Source organism: Eschrichtius robustus, chromosome 12 (assembly GCF_028021215.1).
Source record: "Eschrichtius robustus isolate mEscRob2 chromosome 12, mEscRob2.pri, whole genome shotgun sequence".
In the NCBI taxonomy this organism is placed as follows: domain Eukaryota; kingdom Metazoa; phylum Chordata; class Mammalia; order Artiodactyla; family Eschrichtiidae; genus Eschrichtius; species Eschrichtius robustus.
Window position 1 is genome coordinate 92,054,820 of NC_090835.1, and position 25,228 is coordinate 92,080,047.

A 25,228-nucleotide genomic window follows, 5' to 3' on the forward strand; every position below is an offset into this window, starting at 1 on the left:
AGATGACCTTCACACCAGCTTCCTTCAGACTCCCTAGCACCTGGGCCCACCTGCTCCTTTCTTGGATTCCCCGACTCCTCCTCAGTTCCTGGGTTTGGTCCACCTGTATTTCATGTCTCTGGCCCTACTGAGCACCCCAGGCCTAGTGATCTCCACCTCAGACCCCTGGACCAAAGCCTTCGGCTAACTCTGCTTGGCTCTTGCCCCACAGATTCTGTTTTCCAAAACATGGTCGACATGGGAACCTGGCACTGCCTCGCCTCTCACCTCCCTGCCCATTAGGATTTGCATCAGTCCAGCTGAAGAGGGGAGTGAGGAGTGACAAATCCTTAGGCAGGAAGGATGTGGAAACCGATCAGTATACAACTACATTCTGAGCTCAACAGGGAGGGGAATTAAGGTGCTACTTGTTGGGAGGTACCATTTTACTGCCAAATAGGTCAGGTAAAGTTGGAGTATTATACTTGAAAGAGATGAAAAAAATTGAATGTGGCTAATATGAATATGGAGAAACAGACTGAAAAAGAAAACAGAGATGAACAGCAAAGAAGGCTCAATAAAGATTTAAAAAATACGACTCCTAAAAGAAAAAAAGTCACCCAATGCCCCCCAAAAATATGACTCCTTTAGTAAGGTTAAAGCCAGACTTCTACAGGCACATTTAGCAATCTGGAGGGGGAGAAGTGGGTGCTAGTAGTAGGGCCAAGGCTAGTGGTAGGGTAGGATTAGAAGTAAAGAAATGTCAAAGCTGTTACCAAAGAATATCACTAAAAGAGAGGACCATGGGGTCCAGGCCAGGTGGAAGCCAGAAGACTGGAGAATTAGGAGAGATCAAATGATGAGAGTTCATGACAAGGATGAAGAACAGGAAAGAGAGAACACAAGGGAGGCTGAAGTTCACCCTCTGGCAGCCAGTCATTATTATAAATGGACAAGCTAATGTATAAAATCATGTCCAATAACAGATAAAGAAGTGTCTAGAAATGAAGCCATTTTCTCTGATAACGTCTTAGTTCAGACTGCATATATGTTTGGTTTCACACATGGGTAGTTTCCACTTTTCTCCAAAATGAATTCCTGGAAAAAGCATTATAAAAGTCTGCCTTTTCTCATAGGAATCATAGAGATATTGGTTGTTGCCCTTCTGGTTGTGACTTGACATTAAGTAAATTAGAGATAAGACCAAGAATATATCATAAAAGCAAAGATATAATAATAGTCATGTATAACCATTTAAAACAGTAAAACCGTGTTCCAAGTTTTAAAATGGTAGAGTTTCAGAGCAAAAGTGAACTTTAGAGCATGCTTAGTCTACTCCCTGCATTCAAAAGATGAGACTCAAATTGAAACTACAAAGATTAAATCAGTTTTTCCAATTCAACAACAACAAACCTATTTTTCTTGACTCCCAATCAAATAAATGCCTTCACAGCCTATTTCAAAAGAATTCCATAAAATGAGCAAAATTATACTGTGTATTTTGAATATATAAGGATATATAATTTACTTACAGAACTGAAAAAATGCAACTGTATTATATCATAATTTTGGATTATCTAACATTAATATATTAATTGCAAATACATACAGTTGCCCATCTGTAACCAAGTATACAGAACCCGTGGGGGCTGACAGTACTAAGCCATTTTATATAAGGGACTTGAGCCTCCATGGATTCTGACATCTGCAGGGGTCCTGGAACCAATTCCCCGGGGATACCAAGAAACAACTGGGCTTCCCAGGTGGTGCAGCGGTTAAGAATCCACCTGCTAATGAAGGGGACACGGGTTTGAGCCCTAGTCCGGGAAGATCCCACATGCCGCAGAGCAACTAAGCCCGTTCGCCACAACGACTGAGCCTGCGCTCTAGAGCCCGCGAGCCACAACTACTGAGCCCGCGCACCTAGAGCCCGTGCTCTGCAACAAGAGAAGCCACCGCAATGAGAAGCCCGCGCCCCGCAACAAAGAGTAGCCCCCGCTCACTGCAAGTAGAGAAAGACCGCACACAGCAACAAAGACCCAACGCAGCCAAAAATAAAAAAATAAAAAAATAAAAAGAACCACAACTGTACAGTGAATTTTCACTTGCTTCTATAGTCTCCACTTCAAAAAAGGGAAAGGAATTCTTAGCCAACTCTTTACATGATAGTTAGAAATTGAAAACAATCCAAATGTTTAACAATGAGGAAAAACTATGTAAAGAATGGAATGTAAACTTACCAACAGGTTATATAACCTCTAAAAATGATAAATACATGGACAACACTGAATCATGGAAATGTGTATTCAAAAGAATGATGTGAGAGAAATGACTACAAACTAATAGGTGTTCAGTTGTAAATTCAGAGAACAATATAAATAGTTGAAAATTAACCTTCACTGTATTCTTTTTTCTCTACAAAGTTCTTCCATGTCCATACATAAACCAACAAAAAGCAAGCAGATGAATGAGCAACCTGTCAGGGAAGTTTGGGATGAAGGCTTTCTATCTCTTGATAAATTCCTCTGCAGCTAGAAAGAGGAACAGGGGTTCACAAAATCAGTTTACTATTCATTTATTTCAAAGAGAATGATTAGAGCACTTAAATAGTCTAATAATTCCCTTAAAACTTTCGTTTCCAAGGCCCAGAGAAAATAAGAGTTTGAATTCTTTTTGTTCGTCTCCATTTCATTGCTCATTACCTTCCTATCCCCAAATAAACAGACCAAAATCTCTCTGTCTCCAAATGGAGAAAGAAGTCAGAGGGGTGGCCTGAAAGTTCTAGACGAAGAGGGATAACAAGAACATTCATCCACCTTTGCATTTCTTTAAAACTTGCTTAAATTTATAATAAAAATAAACAAGCAAAACCAAGTCAACACACACAAAAAAAAAACTAGAGCAGACAAGTACGCCTTTAAGAAAAACGAACTGAAAACATATAGAAAAGCATGTAGATAAGAGCATGCTTAATCAGAAAAAGTGAGTCTGACTATTAATTACACTATAAAAAAGACTATCTTAGCGCACGTTAATAATCCAAAAAGCAGAAAGAATTTTGGGGAAGAGAAGGGATGGGGTGACAAATTGTACACGTGACAATTAACCAGAGCCAACCTGAAAAGTGCATGAGATTGGAGGACATGTATTTTTAATAATAACCTGACCATTGGCATCATCTTATCTTTCCTACATTAATTTTCTCCTTTCTCTTGATTTCTTCAACTGCATTTAAAAAAAAAAAAAAAAACCTTACATTTCACATGTTTCTCTGTAAACTACTCAATTCCCGAGTACAGGTATAAATAGATAAATTCTGCTAATATATGCTAAAATTACATAGACTCACGTCACCTGTCAAACTGTTCCATACTTTATCTCAGAAAAAATTTACTTCTAACGTTGATACTTTTTATCGACTCATCTCTGAAGTTAATCCTCATTTCATAACAGTAAAGTAAAACCTAGCAGATACAAACATAATATGTATATCATATTATTTTGTTGGCCAAAATAGAACTGCCACGTCTTGTTATTTTACTATCTCTATTACATATGTATTTACAAATTAATATAAAAGGAAATGCCACACGCTAAAATTCATGATACATTCTTCAAATGAGGACAGTTTCCTCTCATTTGAAGACATTATGTAAACCAAAAGAAAACAATCGTAACTTTCCTTTCCCATGTCATACCATGTGAGCAACTAATGCATCCCATTAAAGTGAATGATACAGAAAATGATGAAAGAGCCATGATGGATTTGTCCCCATTTTGCCATAGAAAAGCAAAATGGCTATGATCTATGGTAAATAAAAATATATTGTGCCATTCTGTCTATTGCTTCTATTCTCATGAAAATTTGCACTCTGTTCTAAGATAAATGAAAACTAAACTGGAAAGTAAAATAAAAACCAAGGAAATTTGTAGCAGACATTCTCTAGAAGACAAAATTCTAGTCATTAGAAAATGGACTCATTTACGATTGAGAAGCAAACCTCTTAAATGATTTGGGGACTTTCAAAATTATAACAGGAAAGAGATAGGGTACAAAGTCTGATAAGGGTATGGAAGAAGAAAATCACTTGACTTTATGTACTTAAAGAGCTGGAGCTTTCTGGCTTTCCAAACCAAAAACTAATTTCCAGAAAGAACACGAAGGCAATCCCTATCAAAGCATGGCCCTCAAGGTTTCCTGAGACTCAGAGTCAGGCACTAACAGGGGTGTGTGAGGTTACAGCCACCTTGGCTCACCCTCTGGGGTCCAGTTCCTCACAGTACCTCCCCATTAAACAAAAGTACCCTTTAATAGGACCTACTGAAACAAACATACCTATATATAGACTTTAATCACCTCAGAGTAAACAAATTTAAACTGGTATCAAACTGGCAACAAGTTTCCATTTGTGTTTGTGTCTCAACTTCAAATTGCTGCAACTTATTTTCAAAGGCAAATGGTAGAAAAAAAATGACTTACAAATTGAGAAACATTTACCTTCAAACTTAAAAAAAAATCATGTTAAAACAAACTGCTAATGTTTTGCCCATATTTATCCTCATGCTTTCAACCTTAGATCACTTTTCCAACCAGTATTTAACCTGAGTGATCTAATCAAAAGGTAACAAGGATGATTAATGCTGATGCAATGCAATTCCTGCCCTGCCCTAGCCTAAAATATATTGGACAGATACGAATCCCTACGAGAGTCAAGGAGTGCAATATCGATGTGGCATATGATAAAGTGACTACTAATGCACTTCTTATTAAACATCACCAACAAGAGTGATGATGAGTAGAAATGAATAGAAATTACACAAAGTGCACAACATACTGGCATCTCCCTCAGGCACGAATGTGGCTGGATAACCAGTGATGGGCATGAGCAGTATGAAGAAGCCGAGGCCTGAGCAGATGAAAAGTCACAGAAAGAGCCTCAGGGCCAGGCTGTGGAGGCGGCAGTGAACAGGAGGAGGGGTAACAGGACCAGAGGTCATCCCCTCCCTCCTCACACACAAAAGAAGCCTCCTTTACTGGTAATGGTTTACAGATAAGTCAGCTGACCCAAACTGGTGTTGGGTCTAAGTATGAGTCAAGCTCCCTTGACAACTTAAATCAACAGTTTGGGTGCAGTCAACCCGCCACTTACTGGAGCCCCCGCCACAATCTATTGTTTGGAATTAACTGAAACTGATTACATCTCCCAGGACTCTGGGCAGCAGCCAGGCCATGAGAGGTCTTGAAGATAATTTACCCCCTCTCAGTAGCGCACAAAATTAACTCTTGGGCTGGCACAAACCTGTGCAGCAACTCAGGACAATACTTTTATTTATATTAAAATAGTGGAACAAGATAATGATTTACACCATCCAGAGGTAAGAGAACTAATTCTGCTTTTAAATGCAACAAAATTTTGTACCTGGGAGCTTCAAAAAGGGGAGGCAGTGCTGGGAGTCTGGACTATTCCACATACTGGTATCTTTCCTAAAGTGTGTTGGTGGGTCCATCAGAAAAACATACAACTTCTGAAATTTCTTTCTGAACAAAAATATCTTGCATATTGACTCTTCAGAGTTCCTAACCTATTCCCTGTTATTTCTTCTTTTAAGTCAGTAGAGACCCCAGGCAAATGCAAATTTTATTTAGGAAAGAAGTTTCCAGGCATTATCAAACCAACAACATTTCAACAGGAATGACTTCCTACGAAATTAACTACCGGTGGAAAGGACTGTGAGGTGTTCCAGGAAAGCAAAGGTTTACAATGAAGAGGAAAGACTGAAAGGCTTGGAGGCCTGGCACCACTGGGGGTTGAACAAGGGTTGGAGTGAATAAAGGGAGAAAGGTCTCAAAATGGTGATAGGAACTCTGGTCCTGGAAAAAAAAAATGTGACCCCAATTCACAGCACCATTCTTAGAGACATTAGCAGACCTTAATTAATATGTAGCTGTGGCATCCTCACCCTGTTCTCTCAATCTTTTGGATGAGTTCTGCCAAATAAACTACATTTTTAGCTTAAGGGGACATTTTCTAAAAACCTGCAGAAGAAAATAAAACAGAAAAGTATTTTCAGTGAGTTCTTCTTCTTCCATACTGACTTTGTGTGTATCTTAGATTGCATAAGCCAAGTACACTGGCTTCTACATAACATGTGTCAATTATTTTTATTTTTTAGGTATCACTTAACTACTGTTCTGTGTTGTGGTTGTGCTGCTGTTTTTATTACTAGAAGAAAAGTACCAGCGATCATTTAGTAAGTACATACCAAGCACTGTCCTAAGTCTATATCTCAATGTGTATCATCTCATCTAAGTCTCACAACCTTAAAGAAAGGGTATTGTTATCCTCATTTTACAGATAAGAAAACCAAGGTCCAACAGGTTAAGTAACTGGGTCAATATGACAAAGACAGTCAGGATTTAAACCTAAGGCCTGTGCTCCAATATTCTGATTTTGACCACTCCCACAAAAAATTCTTGCTCAGAATAAAAGTATGAGAGCACCTCACTTGAATATCTCTACCAAAGTAGCGAGGTTCCTAAGATACTTAAATTTAGCATTCTTTTTCTTTGGCTCTTTTTTTTCTTTAAACATCATAATACCGGTGAATTTGCTCGATTTCCTTTCTGTCAAAAACTGCAAAAATTAGTTGAAGATATGGGGCTATCTCCAATACAACCAACTTATAGACTTCTGACAGTTTCAGAGAATGAGCCTTTCGTGGCAGTCAGGTGGTGCCACAGAAAACCAGAGACTGACTTGGCCATTAAATATATGTAAAATGGAAAAACAAACAGACAAACAAAACCCAAAAACTTCTCTGGGCTTTGGTTGAAAACAAGGAAAGACAGACTTGATTTCTAAGCTGCCTTCTAATTCCACATATTCACGATCATATTAATTAAACTGGCAAAAACCACATATCTTTTCCTTTAATTTTTTTTTTTTTTTGGAGTAAAGAATAAAATAAAAAGAGAAAAAAAAAAAAAAAAGAGAAGGAAACATTTGTTTCTAATGAGGTTAGCACCATAGCTTCTAAAACTTCTAAACAATATCATTTAGGATACTGGCGTTAAAGAAGCATTTTTATTTTAGAGATAAAATATTTGGGGGGTAAAGAAGGAAAGAGAAAATGGCCACTGTATAAATAGAATGCTTTGAAAAAAGATAAAATGGTAAAAAAAAAAAAAAAATTAAGCTAGAAGCAACTTTTAAGATTCTTTCCTCAACGCTAGTTGAAATAAGTAAATTAAATAGCCATATTGTTATTTAGCATCTCCTAGTGGCCTGCCGGCATATGAAACATTTTGAAAGACAGGCTTAAATAGGTTATATTTTGCCTATTGCTGTATGGATGGTGATTCCTATGTACATCCAATTAATTAAGAAAAAAAACTTTTAAAAGATCACCGTAATGCACGCTGCACAGGACAGCAGTTGACCATGTACAACAGCTGAAGCATGGGCTATTTACTGCTACAACTGAGTGACTTCTGAGGCTTCTGGCAAAGGTATTATTTAAATTTCCTATATCTATCTAATGATAGCCAAAGCCACTAATAATATTTATGCCATCTAGCCTCCAGTTTGTTTTTTAATGCAAAACAAAACTCCTTCAGAAACTCTAATTCTGTCCACAGCACCTGACACAGCAGTAGAAAGAATACCACATGGGATCTTAATTAGGAAAAAAATAATAATACATCCACAGTATTGCAACAAATGGGTACCTGAAGAAATAGTTTCTCCTAAAACTGAGAGAGAGAGAAAAGAAAAGGAATAACTCAGTGATGAGGACAATAGAAACCAATTAGTTAAAAACAAAAACCAAAACAAAACAAACACCGAACACATGAGACATATGACAGATGACAAAGCAACAGAGATAAAATAAGGTAGTCCAGGTATAACCTCCCTTTTGCCACTAAGAAAACACACCTAGTTTACATATGGATGTAACTTCATTTAAATAAACTGTGAGGGAATGTAGAACAAAAAGAATTCACTTCCTACCTTCACAAAGGACACCCTTACCACAATAAGGAACAGAAAGTAATAATAATGTACAAACTTATATTATTCAATTTTAGGCTATTAAAGGTTTGCCTGACCTAAGAGTTCATCCTTATCAAAAGCACTCAATGTCATAATATTTGCAAAAGGGTAGACAATCCTTCTATTTTACATCTAAGTATAACTTCTATTACTTAGAAGCTCAGTCCAATATTTTAATAACATTTTTATAAGAATACATTCCATTAAGGCGACATGAAATAAACAGACATAATCAAAAATTGCAACATATACATATTTATATTTTAAGGATCAACTTTGGTTTCAGCATTTTGTTTTCGGTAATAAGGACCAAATTAGTTCATCTGGAATCAGTGTTTATTTTTTCTCAGCAGCTCTTATAGCAAAAAACAGAAATATAAAACCCTGTCTTGAAACATACAGTGTGGACCAAACAGAGCCCGGCTGCATATACTTGCCTACATTGTTAGATTTATTTCCCTTGGCTTGATATTATTTCTAGAAAAATAATCTTGGGCTCTATATTTATCTGTCTAAGTAAGAAGTCCTATTAATCCACACCTATCTTAAGCAGTGAATATTCTAGCAATTTGTTTGAAGAAGGCGTAAATTCTCTCTGCCCTTTCTGCTGGTGCACCAAATACTGCAATGGCTTACCCAAGGGAGACTGTACAGAGAAAGCAGAGACTCCTGTTTGACCCCTGCTGGCAATCAATTTATGGCCTCAAGCACAGAGCTTGATAGCCCTTGCAATTCTATATTAGCTTTTGTAACTCTCGATATTATTCTTATTCATATAAATGTCAAATTCCTATTGGTACCCTGAACTAAAAGTGTTCATAATCTCAGTTTACACCCTTCAGAACACCTCAGAATGGAGGAATTAAATTAAATTTTATATATTTTAAATTAAACACCCAAGAAAGGGAATTAAGAAGAATAGTTTTTGCTGCTAAACATAGGATACCATGCTGTGTGAAGGTTGATCACTTAAGAAATATAAAATAGTCTGGAAGAGCCAGCTATCTTACAATAACAATAATGAAATCACTGTCTTTCAGTGAAAGGGGTCAGCAGTGAAGAGTGAGACAAAGCGGAGCTAGGAAGGGAACTGACTTTCCAAGGCTATTTTCTATAGGATACAATTATTTTTCCTTAAAATATGGTGCATGTCGGCATGAGGCTGCTAGTAGTAGGCTGTATGCACTGAATCAAAGCATAAAGACGGTCATTTTCACCCTTTCTCGAGTCCTGGTGCATTCAGGTGATGATGAAAGAGGCGGGTGGGCTGCATTACAGGGCCTCTGACTCCCTTGACTTGGGACAAGTATTCTGCCTTAGCCAGCAAAGCCTTTGCTGTCCTTCCTGTAGGCTTTTCTACTACAGGATTCAAAATCTCCACATCCTACAACACAAATCAGTCCTATGACAACAACAACAGAAATCCTTCATTCAACAAAGATATAATGGGTTTATGTTTTAGGCACTGCAGTATGTGCTGGAGATACATTCATGAAGTTGTACAGGGTGGGGGGAGTGTCTGGGGGGGGAAACATACACAAGCACAAAACAATGTGGGGAAGCATCATAATGGAGATAAAGTGTAAGGAGATTATGCATGTAAAATACTTTGCAGCATTCCTGGCAGTACACATCAGTAAGTGGTAGACGATATAAGACTACTGCTGCTGTTTCCTGTACTGAAGGTGATGGGGAGCTATGGAAGAACTTTGCTTAAAAAAATACAAGGTCTGTATTTTAAGGAAGAACATTCTGGCAATGAAGTGAAGGGTGGATTGGAGGGAGTGAGCCTGGAAGGGATTTAGGAGGCAACACAATTCATAGAACTTCCTCAATGAGGGTAGTGAGAGTGGGGATAAAGGGTCAGACACAGGTCGTGTGGGCGATCAAACTCATGGGAGCTGGTGGCAGATTAGATTGGGTGGAAAAAGGAGAGAGGAAAGTCCACAAAAACTGTGCTTCTGACTTGGACGGATGGAGAGGCGGGCCTTTTACTAAGATAAAGAGAATGGCAGGAAGAGTAAGTGTGAAAGGTGGGGACTGAGAGCTTGAGGGACACCCAAGTGGGGCCCTCTCGTTGAAAAGCGTTCTGATAGACAGATGCACATGTGTGAAGGTGGGGGGAAGGGCGGGGCGAGGACTGATGGAGACTGAACCCGATTCACGGAGGAGGCAGCTGGCCAACCTAAGAGAAGAAAATTAAGGATGAAAGACGACTGCCTGCTGGAGTCTGCAACGAGGAATTTAACAAGAGTAGACCTACTGAAGGAGAGTGGGCAGAAACCAGACCCCAGAGGATCAAGGAGTGGATGGAAGGTGGGGGAGGGGTGGCAGGCAGCAGGGTGGTCATTCTTCAGAGAAAGTGGGCCGTGAGGAGGAACGAGGGCACAGGAAAATGCAGGTTCCATAAGGGGTTTCTGGAGAACAGGAGTAACTGGAAAGTAGAAAAGACTAAAACTCATCAGGAGAAAGCTAAGGGGGGAAAATGATACAAACCTTCCGTTAGACTGGAATTTTAAATAACTTAGCTCATCGTTTTTATTTTATAGATGTGGAAACTGAGGGAACGCTACCTTACATTCTGCCATGACCACGAGAGGCAGCAGCAAGAAGATCTCAATTGCCTCCAATAAGTCAAAATAAAAGTATCTTAATAAGTGAAACTAGGGTTGCCACTATACATTTAAAGTAAGAATTGCCTCTAATAATTCACAATAAAAATAATATCTTAACAAAGGATTAATACATGACCAGGTTGTATTATTCTCTTTATATTCTCCAGGTTTCAAGAATCTTTAAATTAAAAAAAAAAAAAAAGCTTACTTATTCAATCTAAGTTCTCTTTTATGAAGATAACCGACAGAAAAAATATCTTAAAAGGCTTCAACAAATTTATATGTTTCAATATGAATGTCACCAGGGACGGGAGAATATAGTTTCTATACTGTATAGAATAAAGACCAGGCTTAGAATTGCAGATCCATCACAAATGTACCTTCTCTGATCTTTAGTTTTTCAACCTAAAGCATGTGAATAGCACCATAAACTTGCAGGGTCATTGTGAGAATTGAATGAAATCATGAATTTAAAAGCACCTAACAGCTATAAAAGCTACTCTCCTTAGAGCAGTGCTTCTTGAACTATTTGTGGAGAATAACCAGTTTTCTTTTCAATTCATTATGGACTGATACATTTCTAAAAACACAACTAAGGTGAATTACTAAAAAATATATCATAAATTTGGTGTCTCGGGAATGTTAAATTACCAGAAAATCTAAGTGCTTACTTTCCATTTCAGTAATCTTGTACATCAAAGACAAAGAGGTTGCAAACGGGCACTGGTCTATGAGCCAATTTTTGAGCAGTACTTATTCAGAGCATAGCACGTGCGATAGTACAGCACAATAGTTCAAAAGCACTAGCTCTGGTACCAGGCAACCAGGGTTCAAAGTCTTCTCCATCACCTACTAGCTATGTAACTTCAAGTTCTCTGTGCTTTGGTTTCTTCATCTCTAAAATGTGATTGTCAAAAATACGTGTTTCACAGGGTTGTGGTAAGAATTAAATGAGTTCATATATATAAACCAATCTGAAGAGTGACTGGGACGTTTTTAAGTGCTCAATAAGTATTAGAAATTAATATAATTATTCAGTGAGTAATATCCAGAGAAAAAGTCATGACGTAATGTTTTTATGCAAATGCTGTTTTTCTATTTGTTTGTTTCTGTTGCTGTTTTATTTGGGGAAAGAAATGGAGATTTATTTTAGCTTACAGAAAGGGAAAACATACATCTTTTATGCGTGAAAATATTGCTTGAAAATGTATTAAAATTTAATAGTTTTTTTTTAAAAAGCTTCCTATGTACCAGGATTCTTAATGTTGTAGTGTTTCCCATCAAATTTAGTCTCTTTTATCTCTATAAAAAAAATTCAGGGAATTACACTATAAAAGTTAAGATGAATTCTGACTTTTTTATAAGTAGAAAAACACTCTTCAAAATTTAATTATATCATGATTCTTGAAAGCACAAAGTATTTTTTTTTAATTTTATTTATTTATTTATTTACTTACTTATTTATTTAGTTTTGGCTGTGTTGGGTCTTCGTTTCTGTGCAAGGGCTTTGCACAAAGTATTTAAAAGGGAGAAAAAAGAATTAACAGTTGAAAGAGTTAGAGCAAACTAGACAATGAAATAAATTTTTTCAAGGAAAAACTCAAAAGAATAATACTTTTTCCAACGATACAATTAAAACATTGAATCACAATAAATTAGGGAAAAGTATATGAAAAAGAGGCATTACTGGACAGTTGAATTAAAACAGTATTTTCTAAAAGGTGTTTGATGCTTGGTCTTATTTACATAGCTAGACTAAAAACAACTTGCTCTAAATAATAATTAAGGGAAAAGAAATCTGTTCACTTTAAAGGCTATTAACAAGAAACCACTGATTTCATTGATCAAAATAGATTAGTTTATAAGGAAGAAATTCCTTTAAGAATCTAAGACACCTAAAATAAATAAAGCAAAAGCACATCATGCAAGTAACCCCACACAAAAGGAGAGGAAATCCTGGGGTGGAAATAAGCTTGCCCCAACAAATAAAAGAAGAATGTGATTTTCTCCTCTCCGTCTCTTCTGTTCTAACATGAAAGTATTTAGTAATTCTGGTAGAATGCCAACTCCAGTATACTGTCATCTTGAATTGGAGATGGTAGCAGGAGAAATATACTTAAGGCTTTTGCATTTACTTTTTGATCTAGTGTGATAGATAGAAGCAGTGGGTAGAAGGATATGCCCTAGGAGGTACGGAACCACAAGAAGGGACTCACCATGAGGCTGAGGCAATTGCTAATGTATACAAAAAGGACATCTAGGACAAGAAAAATTGAGATAACACTGATCTTTGATATTAGAAAAAAAATGAAGATGTTAAATGTCTTTAAGTCTTCAAGTCTTAAATGGCATTTTCTGATAATCACTCAAAATAGACAACTGATAATATGCCAAAATATCGTTTAGTTTGTGAGGTGGTCTCAGTATATGTACATTTAAAAAAATGAAACCACCAACCCCACCAGCAACAATATAAAACGAAGAATATCAACTGGTTCATGTGCAAAAGAAGGTATGATACCCAAGAAAAAATAATTAGATGCTTAGAATTATGATTACAAATTCAACTCTTTTTAGGGGCAGTTATCAAACTTTAACATGAGAACTTTTAAAAAAGTACATGTAGTGACAGAGATTTTTGGTGACCCCTCCATATCCATTCCCGCCATCTTCCACAGAAATAGATTATTAGCTAGACACGTGGACGCCTGGAAGAAACTATTACTTCCTATCTTCCCTTGCAGCTAGGGATGGCCATGTTCTAATCAATGAGGTATAAGTTTTAAGTGTCCTGTACAACTTTCAAGAATGTAACTTTTAAGGAAAGGAGGGGTACCCCTTCTTCAATTCTTTCTCCTTTTTGTTGGCTGGAATGCAGACTTGATGGATGGATTTAAGCAGTCATCATGGACCATGATACAGAAACTCAGGCTGAGGAGAGCTGAGCAACAAGACAATCCTGAGTCCTTGCTGCTGTGGACCATCCCACCAGCACAAGATTACTACCTCCTAAATTTTTTCTTTAAATGCGAGAGGGCAATACACACCTATCTTCTTTGAGATATTATTTTATGTTTTTGGTGACTCACAGCCAAAACCAATCCTATCTAAAATGAAGTGCTACATGTGATAGAACCTAAAAGTATGGCATTAGTTTAGTTGGGCAGCAGGTAGAAAGAACCCATATTGCAGGCTGGAAAGCTAATTAACATTATATGTTTGCAAAATATTTGGTCAAATTGTCACCTGCTGAACCTTGGAAGACAGACCAAATGTTAACTAAGTCTGCAGCAGTAGAAGTGCTACAAATGATTCAGAACCTTAAATATGAGCTGGCTCCCCCTTACTGTTCTTAGCAACAAGGAACGCAGATTAGGACTGGCCAGCTGCAAGCTGAGATTTAACAAAACAGAGCTTTTCTAAGAAAATCTCTGTTTATGAATTACAGTCTAATTTGACTGAGAATTCTGTGATTTTGAGGTTTGCAGGTTTGCAAAAGCCAAGCAAAGCAATCACAAGCACTGGCTACAATACCATGGAAGACAGAATTGGTGCCCCATCATACACTGGCCCAGTTTTCTGGCAGTGATGGGATTAAGAGTGTTTCAGATGGCCTGAAAGGAGTCATCAGTAAGTTCAGAGGCAGGAGATAAACAGAGGTCAGAGGTCAATAAATAAGAGAGTCTTCAGGTTCAAAACTATATCCAGACATGACTTTCGACTACACTTGTTCATGGAACTGACAAGAAACAAATAGACTGAAAGCATACTAAATTTTTTAGGGAACTGGGCTGCCAAAGATACACCAGGATGATCTGCATATCATGTACAGCTCTTAAAGCAATTTCCATGTCTCTAATCAGCACCAGAAGAAAGCAGGCATGGAAGTGTTAGAACCCAGGCAGAAGATCAGACTCCCTAATGCCTTTGACAGATATGGCTGTGAAGGTCAATCAACTAGGGAGTTTCTCTCACAGAGGGAAATCAGGGCTCATCAGATGGGATAACTGAAGAATGTCCTTCAGTGCTAGGGCAGAAAACCTTCATGATTTCTACCAAACAGGGTTTGTTAATACCCATTGAATAGTAGCTGATATGTGTTTCACATTCTCCCATTTTTCAAATGGGAATTTTAAAAGTTATAATCATCTTATTTTTACTCCATTTTAAATGGGGAATTTATTGGGTTGCCCTTTAGTTTATAGCCATCAGTCCACAGAAAGCCACATCTGGACCTTCTAAAAAGGGTAGCGCATCAACCATAGATCTTGGTACAGTAGGACAGGGTAACTAGATGGGGTTTGGGTTATCTCTTTTAGACAAAGGGTTATCTCTCTTAGACAAAGGATAAGTTCTATATGTAGCAAGAAGAGTGATCAAATGGGAAACACTGAGACAGAGACTACTAGTTGCTCCCCACTAACTCACTTACTCTTATTTCCAACAGAGCCCTTTGTTTACAAATGGGAACAAGGCGACTCAAAATAAAAATTACATTCCTTAGCCTTTCTTTCTGCCAAGTGCAAACACATGACTAAGTTCTGACCAATTGGATATAATCAAAGTAACATGTGTGACTTTCAGAAAGCATTTAAAGGGAAGGAACACATACTCTTCTTTGCCTCTCACTTTCCTACAGACTAGAATGCAAATCTGATGGCTGGAGTTCAAGCAGCCATGTTGGACCATGAGATGAAAGCTTTAGCCTGCCTGCATCCCCGATATGCCGGAGCCTTATAAAGCCCTACTGCCTAGTCTGGACTTCATTTGCATGACTGAAAAATAAACTTCTACTTTCTTTATGCCATTACTTTTTTTCTGTCACTCGCAGACAAACTGAACTATGACTTTTATATACATAAATATACTTGTGTGTGTGTAAGCTAGTTAAAGCCTTTCTCAATAGAAGTAGGTTTTATGATATCATAAAGAAACTCAAACCTACAGAGTATAATTGTCTAAGGAAAAGAGGCTGGTTTTCATGTAAGACCTGTAATTCAGTATTTCTTTCTTATTCATGGAAAGCCTATAATAAACATTTATACTCGTCCCCACCCGCTATACCAGAATTAACGTTAGAGTTTCACTATACTTACCAAACACTGTAGTTACAAGTATTTATATAATATTATCCATGATTTAAGAATGTCAGTCCCTAAAAGACAGTTATCAAGTTTTACTGTGTTCATATTCTACACCTAACAAGTGCCTAACATATATTCTATAACCAATTAATAATAGTTGAATAAATGCAAGACTCTGGCTCCTTTGAAATTAATTCACAGTGATGTTTTTTGGTCTTATTTCCAGAATTTAATTTAAATTGGTCAGATTTTAATAATCTGAGATTCAAACTTTAAAAACAATTGTGGCTTACATTATCTAATCTTTTCCCCATTGTTTGCTGCTGACTTAGTTTTGGCACCTTTTGAATAGTACTGCAAAGTCTAGTAGAACAGTCAAAATTACATGCACTATACATGCTCCCTTGATTTGTTGTTGTTTCTGTTAAGAATGGAAGGTCCTGGATAGAATAATGAGGACTCAGTGAATGTCCATCAGAGGATGACGACAAGGATGAGAAAGGGGAGGCAAGAGTGACCAATAACTGGTTCTCTCTCCTTATGCAGCAGCAAGTGAGAAAATGATCAGTGCTAAGAACTGCGGCTGCTTATGAGCAGGAGTTGGAGCTGTATATTTAATATACTTGGCTCTAGGGAAAAGGATAACTAGGAGGTAGAAATGAGGACTTACAAAGTGTTTACAACAAGCAGGTTATGTAGGATGATAGCTCTGCAACACATAACCATTAGTACAGCATTTTATTTGCTTATATACACACTTCATGAAGAACGTACAGCTTATAGTTAAAGATGTTGTTACAGGTAAGCCGCTCATTACTTTTATTTGTAGGTTTCCTCCACGTGGTCACATTCAAACAACTTATCACCCCCTTAACCCAGTGACTCCACCTGGATGGGGAGTAAAAGCTAAAAAGGGCATACTGACTATAGAAAGAGGTATTAAATTTTTAAGAGAAAGCATGTAAAATTTTAAAATTTCTCTTTAAAAGTATAGTACAATTTTTAATTGGAAAATTATCATTATCTCTAATGTTTCTAAAAATTATCCTACCTGAAAAAGCTAGATGCCATGATAGCAACAAGTAAAGTTTGGAGGATCACAGGCTGGAGCCTGAATCTGAATCTGCCAGTTACTAGCACAGTAACTTGGGGCAAGTCTCTTAACTATGTGCCTTAATTTCCTCACCTGTAGAATGGGGGTAATAATATTTCCTATCTCTTGTGTGCCACGGTGAAAATTACATGAGTTAACCCCTATAATTTGCACATTACTTTCGACACATTATATGCTCAATAAATGTTGTCTAATAAGTTTCGTGAGCTATTAGCCAGCAGGGGTCCACAGAACACTGAATCTCTAGGAAAGCAGAGTACTATCTTCCACCAAAGGGAATATATCAGTTTCTCTGCAAACATCAGGGGATTTTCTTGCCTATGAAAAGAGAACTTTAATTAAAGCAGACTGAGAAATACTACTCTAAGCCTTAATGTTATTGGTTCCAGAGTAAGTGCCATTCTTCAACAAATACACATTATCCCTGCTTCTTGTTCTTGTGCCCCTGGTTGCCACGTACACAGTGCAACCATATGGAGGTCAAGGGGGACAAACCAAGCACTGTGCTAGGAACCGAGGATGCGGCCATCAACCAAGGACCAGGAAGACTTGTTCTCATATTAGCCATGACTACAACTCAGTAGCTTTTGAACACTTATAGTATTTGGTAAAGAAAGTAATCTAACAATACTTTTTATTTTCCCATATAACCCAGAGCACTTAGCCCCACATCTGCTTATAGGAGGCAACTCCAGTTGGCATTTGACCCTTACCATTTTCATTTCCCTAGAACTGCAATGTCCCTTGGTTTCCTTGGTGTTATTTCCCCCTGGGTCTCCTCCTACACTGGCTTGATTGTGCCTTTTCAGCCTCTGTCACAGGACCCTTTTTCCTTTTCCACCACTCAAGTATTGACGTTCCCTGGACTTCTGTTCTTGGTCTGTTTTCTTTCTTTTGGATGATCTCATCACCCACAGCTCTGTCTACTCCTCAAATGCTGATGACTGCCAAGTATTTCTCTCCAGACCCTCATCTCCCTCCTGGGCTCTTGACCCATATTTTCTATAGCCTGCAGGAGCAGCTCTGGATTGCCTACAAAGGCCTTTCAGATTCAATATGTCTAAAAACAAAGCCATTATCTTTTCCACCCAATTTCCTCCTTCTTCTCATTTCCTTATCTTGGTTAACTACATCTTCTTCTACTATGTCTTGAGACAAGATACCGAGGAGCCATCCTTGACCCTCATGCCTACCTTCCTCATCTTCCCTTCTGGGCGCACATGGTAAATTTTTATCTTCTCAGCATCTGTTGAGTCCACCTTATTGTCTCCATCCCCAGAGCAACATGCCTTAGATGAGAACAACAACAGAGTACTGGCTCAGCAATAACATGGCCTGAGTTTTCATCAACGTTCTGTCACTAACTGCATGACCATGGGGAAATTACTGAACATCTTTGGGCCTTAAAAATTAAGTAAGCTAATATACGCAATGCCTTCATAGCAGTATTTGGCACAAAAGTGAAACTCAAAAATATTAGTTATTGGTTTTATTACTATTAGCATGTTAAGTAGTATTATTGATATTGTTATTGTTCCATTTATTATAGTGCTGGGCACAAAACAGATAAATGAAAAAGTGAATCATTTAATTAACAGGTATTATTAGAATGGGCTGGAAGATTGTTACACAGTAGAAACTGAGGACCTAGTCCTATTATGCATTAAGTCACTATGGGATTTCAACAAGTCTTTTTAACCATGTGAACCCTGACCTTCACTCTATAAAGTGCAGATTAAAAATATCTAACCTAGATACCTGCCAAGGTTTTTGTGACAACATCCTGACAATATGTGAGCCCTGTGGAATAAAAGAAGCACTCTGAAAGCAAAAATGCTTACTATTAGTATATGACTTGACAGACTCTAATGTTTACATCAAAACGCTGAGGTAGAGAAAACATACAAAGGATTAAGGGAAGGGAGCGTCTCAGTTCCTAAAAGGAATAACACAATCATATTACAAAAGTAGATGGAAAGAGGTGAGTGGTGATGAGAATTCTCTCTGAACCAGGCTAGAAGGACAATAGAAAGCTAAATCAATAGAAAATTTAATTACCTTCAAACCAATTAATCAAATTTGGGGTAATACCCAAATAATACGGTATTTAGCACATGATGTCAAAATCTTCCAAATATAAATATAATACTATGTTCAAAAAGGCAAAAGTAAATGATTTTCTACTAGATAACTCTTCCAATGATATGTATTCATTCTCTTGAAAAAGTTTAAAAGTAGCAAGGGAGAGAAGGGAAAAGAACAGAACTTCACTACCTCAGAAAGAAATCTGACAAAAGATAAAAGTGTGAACAAGACCCTAGGGACTCCCAAAATAACAACCTAGTTAAAGGTATTAAGGATGATGAAAAAGAGCCAGAAAACATCTTGGAGGGAAGTGTTTTGCCTAAATTATTTTGGAGGTGGTTATTCAGCAAACAGAAACACATCTGGGAATGTATCTGGAAGAAAACTTAATTATTGAATACTTGTTGAATCATTCTTTTTTCTTTTTTTTTTTTTGCAATTTTCTTTTCTTCTATTCTGACAAATATTGCTATTTACGTTTCCAAGCCACTAGGAATAAAACTAGACAGAGGGGGAAAATAAACAGAATAAAATACAAGTTTAATATAATTTGCCTTTTATCAGATTGTGCTCCAGTATGGACACACGGATGACAGGGACTAATGAAAGGAAGAAAAAGAACTCAGGATACTAATGAGTGAGCACGACTTTTTTGCAGATAGATTGGAAAAGTAGGAAATAGGACAGGCTGGATGATATGAGATAACTGTGACTCAGAGAAATCATCCTGCCAGATTGACCCCAGCTTCATGCCCTTGTGCCCCTTCACTGTCTGAGCGTACAGTGGACAGGTCAGAGGACAGAACTTTCTCTGCAAAGCTGCCACTTCCCCTCTAGTTTGTTTTCCCCACAAAAAGATTCCCCTTTACCCCTGAGTACTCATTAGTTATTGGTTGTGGCATGTCACTTGGAAATCTCTGGGTATAGTAAACTTAGGGGTGTGCGAATGGATATCACAGGGCTAAAAGGGTTAGTATGGGACACAAGACAAATTAATCCAGAAGTACACAGTACACTGATAAATGATCATCGTAAATTCTGAGATAGATAATACCATGGAATTAAAAGTCAACACAAAGACGCTAACAGTACGGTGCAAGTTACTTTAGATCCATGCAACTTGCAAGTGAAAACAAACTGGTCATTAATTCATTCAAATTTTATTTACTGAGTGAGGGAGAAGAACCTTGTCTCCCAAGTTTAAGGTCTAGTTAACATAAATCAAAAGGTCACTGGACTTTTAACAAAATAATTTGTGTAAACGGTTAGGTCTTTTAATTCATAAACCACTTCATTTCTTAAAATGTTATCTATCAATAGGACATTCTTGCATATTCCTTTCACACTTTCATGTGTGAATTTGAGGACTAAGCGATTCTTTTACTCAGCATTAGAACATATTCTTGAGAAAAGAACTCTGCATGTTGTCATTTTTTAAAAATATATGTGAATATACAGTTTATGTTGGGGAGTGATTGTGTAAATTCAACGCTGCTCAAATGGGGTAGGATCCAATTAAAGTTTATGTCCAAGGCCCCAAGGTCCTGGGAACCCTAATTACATCCTTGCCATATATCACAGTGAAAAATCCTCTCATTGGGAAGTAAGTCTTTAAAATTACACGAGAAAATAAAAATAAATGATTCAAGTTTTCTACTTTTTAAAATCCCAGTATTATGTTAAAAAGACAACAGAGAAGCCAGTAAAGTGACAGGTAATGAAAACAGTAAAATTTATGAGGTATTTATTAAAAATTATAAAAACACAAATCTCTCTCAAACCAGAATCGCATCTCTTGCTTTGTTCTATGCAGTTTTCTTCCACATCCCTATAAATCCCATTACATATTTCAAGAAATCATCTTATCCATTTAAATAAAAACATCAAAGGACTTAATTTTCCAACAGGATTCATACATTTGAATAGAATAATTTCAGTCATATGATTGTCTGCTCATGACCAGCCGTTTTAAATTAGTATATTAAGTAATTTAGACACTTTTCTTTGCAAAGGTTGCCTGATTTAGTACATTCCCATATGCCTCCACACGTGCTAACACTACCAGGTTATCTTCAATCCAGCTGCCATTATGGGAGTAGCTGCCAACTTTCAACCAACTGAAGAGAATAATGAATCAGCTTCAAGCTGGCTCATATGTAAACTTCTACTGCTCCCAGCTAAAACAGGGGCCAATTTCAACTGTAAAGAAAATTAACTAAAAAGATTTCACCTCCACTGTTTGAGAAACATGGCACCACGAATACCGCTGAACTAACAGCTTAAAAGCATGCAGCTTTATGTAAAATCCCATAGTGTGGATTTCAGTCTTAAATGCTGTAGGTTGTTTTAAACATTGGATTTTTTGAGGAAACAGATCAGGAAATACCTCATCCCTAAATTCATAACATGAATATTTGAGAAGCCTCAAACTGCCGGAGAAAAAAATAAATAAAGGAGACTCTTGTTTGTTAAAGGTTCATTACAAAAAAGACTTCAAAGGCTTCAGAGGAAAAAAGATGCAAATGAAAAGCGCCACATTTATACTCCTTCTAAAAAACAGAAGGAGTGAGCACCAGACACTCCATTTTAAGTGAGAGCCATTGTATGAATTTAGTGTTAGGCATCAACTAGGGCAATGTGGTAATATCAGACCCTCTTCCTAAGGATGACAATACTGTATTAAATTTTAATAAACACTGAACTAAACAATTTTATGCTGGATCAGTTATCCAGACTAGTGGTTCTACAGAAACCCCTGAAACTTTGGTGTTTCCAAGAATCATGAATCTATTTGGCATAAAGCTATGCTAGTTTTTATAGGGAAAAGTAAGCAAATGTCAGAGCAGAAGAGTGCTTAAAATATTTCATTTATTTCTAAATGTCCATCATAGTTGGAAATTATTCACTGGATAGATGAACTTCCCTGAGAGGACAGGAAAACTTTTCCACTAGAGAGTAAAGTTAGATTACAGAGTCCTCACAAGATTGAGGCTATACTATTCTTTACAAGCAACAGGATAGATGGGACAAAACATACAATTTTTTGGTTCTGATGAACTGTCTAAAACTATATATAGTACAGAGTTAATTTTTAAAAAATCACCTGGAGATGCTCACTGGCTAGACTCATATTCTCCAATCCCAGGGAGTCACAGCACTTGAAACTGAAATTGTGGATGGATGGGTGGGATAGGTTGTCTTCTCCAGGCACCTCTAATTTCCTCTCCAGGGATCTCTGATACTTCCAGTGCTAGAAATACTGGAGATCCCTAGGTAGGTTCTGGAGTCTTCCAGACAGTTGGGATAGTTCTAGAAAAGTCACATGGATGCCACAGTGTAATTCAGAATCCAAAGAAAGAATAATGAGCTTAGTACTATTTTCTAATACTTTGATGGGATCATCTTTTGACCCCTGTTTAGCTCACGGACGCTGTTGAAACTGTTCAAAATGCAACAGATTTAAAAGGTCCATCTTTGGAGTAACATAAAAGGCTAAAAGCTTGTTGGGAAATTGTTGCCCAGTTAAGTAGCCTCATTAATTCCCCAAACAACTGAGTCAGCACTCACCCAAATGGAGGTAAAAGGAGGTGTTGATTCCTTAACCTCACTGAGTCACATTAACACAACTATTTGGAAAGTGTTCTAGTCCATTCTGCACAACAGCCTGCATGTCTACACTCGGCAAAATCTTGTGCCACAGGTACGGACTGTGTGCATTATTTGCTACTGCTCTAGTAAGCAAAAGGCAAGAAATTTCACAGGTGTAACCAATTATTTGCAATTCTGAAAACATGCTATTCACCAGCACCAGCGTGCCCAAAAGGACTCTCTTACATGAGACAAGTTTACCTATAATAAGCTAGAATAAATGCAAAGGAGGGATACAGGCCAACAACAGACATCTAATGTAAAAATCCTTATTCTTTAGCCTTGCTCTCAGTTCTGTTCAAGATCAGGAAGTATTAGAGATCCATCATTATTCTGTTTTCAACTTTGAAAGTTGTATATACTTAACGATTATAACTATGAAATCTTAGAATAAATACACTTTCTATTCACTGATTTGAATATTCGAACAATTAGCTGTATTTGCTTTAATGCACACCAAGTGTCTTTATTTCTGGTGGTTAGGATAATCAAGAAATGCCTAGAGGTGAAAAAAAAAATCAGACACATAAAGGGAAGATGAGGAAGGAAGGAGAAAGTAAGCAGAAGAAGAAAAAGATTTTTAAAAGATCTGTATGTAGTCAGGATAAGTGACTAATTGAAGGTGGAAGAAATAATTGCTTACAATTTGTATAAAGCAATCATATCCACGTAGTACTTGGTACAAAGGTACATAATTATAAACAAGAAGATGGAAATAAAGAGTTGTATTTTAATTTAGGAAAACAACAGAGGAAAAGACTATGGGAAAAAATTATGGAAAGTAGAAAGACCCAGGCCACAAATATGCCAAGATAAATGACATAGCCCCAGCGGGGAGAACAGTGCCCCAGACGAGAACATTCTGTATGACCTTGGCCAGCATTATTTCCTGCCTTTTATAATCACAGAAGGCATTCAACGTTTGGTGATGATGAGAAGTAGGATTTTGAAGAATATAATTATAGGCTGCAAGTGTTTTCTGTGGAAGCAAAATTATCATTCATGTCTGAGATTGTGTAAATGTGCCTTAATTTTGGTCAATGGCAATTTGAACTTTAAAAAAACAGAATCCCCAGATCTCCTCATAAATCCCATTCTGCAAGAAAACCACAAGGATAAGTGTGTAAAAGCAAAGACATTCCCAGATACTCTTCAAAAAATGGTATCTCATAGAAAATTATCTCTTTTGTAGTGACATGATTTGACCTACCTCCACGTCAAAATCAGTTGACAACTTCAAAAAGCCACATTAAAGGAGATTTAAGCAGAGCAAAGCTAAAGCAGTTTTCATCTACTAGGTCAGGTACAGAAATGATCACAGTGCACATTACCTTAGGAAGACTGGCAACCTTACACAAATTAATGGGGTGTGATGCACAGATGGAAGGTGGGTAAAACTGAGGGGCAAGAAGAAACCACATCAAGGGTGTCTAAGGAAAACTTAAAGGCTTTGAAAGCTTCGAAAGTCTCACCTCTCTCTAGTACCTTTAATTGTGGCTACCATAAGTGCATTTTTGCCACATGCTTTTAAAAGAAAAAAGGAGATGGTTATTTTCTTAAATGCTAACAGACTTACTTGTCTTTCAGAAAATCCACTACTCTTTTGAAGTCAGCCACGCAGTATTCTCTTTTCATGTCCATGAGCACAGAGTCAGAGGCAGATTGGACTGGTACGTGCAGAAAGGCATAGACTCGGGGGTGACTAAGGATTTTTGCCATTTCCTTGAAAAAGATGGAAGGAGAAAACAATCACTTTAACAAATCAGAGAATGGTTTCCCTCAGATCAGTTCTCACGAGTGCAAGCAAAGACACACAGCTGAAAACGGACCAATCTTCTAGGCTCCTCGAGTGAAAGTCCACCGGCATCACTCTAGGATGACATCTGGGAATTTAACATGACTTTCGGAGGATTTCACAGAAGTGTTATTTCCTCACGGTCATTGCCTCTCTTAGGTGACAAAACAGACATAAACTCATGTAATGCCTAGAGAGTAAAAAAGGTTTTTGCATACTTCAAAATAAACACCACTCCTCCCTTCCCTCAAAGCAGTGTTATATTCTGTCCTGTTACATTAGCAGCAGAAGCAGCAACATTTAAGGCAAACGGTCAAAGCTGTAGAATCCTGTGTACTTGAATAAAGTTCCCAAATTTAGGGCAAGTCAACACTTTTTTTTTTTTTTAAACGCTGAAGGAGAAAAAGAAATCTGTAACTCACCTGTTTCTTTTTTAGCTAGTTAGCAAACACTGATTTTTGAGTATCTACTATGCAAAAGGCAGAGTATCAGACAATGAAGCCAACAAGTTCACCAGTGGTCACCCACTGCTATCTACCTTTAAGCTGCAGAGCTCCAAAGAAGAGAAATAAGGAAAGAGCAGAAAGAAGAATCTGTCTTGCAAAGTTAAAGAGAGCAAGTTTAAGTGAAACAAATTAGGAAATTCAGAGATTGTTCTAAATTCCTCCAAGGATACAAAGTGGGTAGAAAAAAAGAGTGGTAAAAGGAAAACGGTGGTAAGGAAACCATTTATGATTTATGTGAGCAAGAAGAAAAATGTGACTAATTTATGGCCCATCAATGGGTTGGGGGAGAAGAAGGAAGGAGAAAAAGAGGGGGAGGGGAAAAGGGGGGAGAAGAGAGAGAACACTAAA

The 25,228-nt window shown here is 37.4% G+C and overlaps 1 protein-coding gene across 4 annotated transcripts in view; it reads right to left on the reverse strand.

The window, feature by feature from the left end:
* Positions 1-25,228, reverse strand: part of CDKAL1 (CDK5 regulatory subunit associated protein 1 like 1) — a 650,586-nt gene that overhangs the window by 208,758 nt on the left and 416,600 nt on the right. For all 4 annotated transcript variants that reach the window (XM_068557565.1, XM_068557566.1, XM_068557568.1 and 1 more), the window contains one exon: positions 24,156-24,301. In XM_068557565.1, coding sequence (XP_068413666.1) covers positions 24,156-24,301 — 146 coding nt within the window. The remainder of the gene's footprint in view (positions 1-24,155; positions 24,302-25,228) is intronic.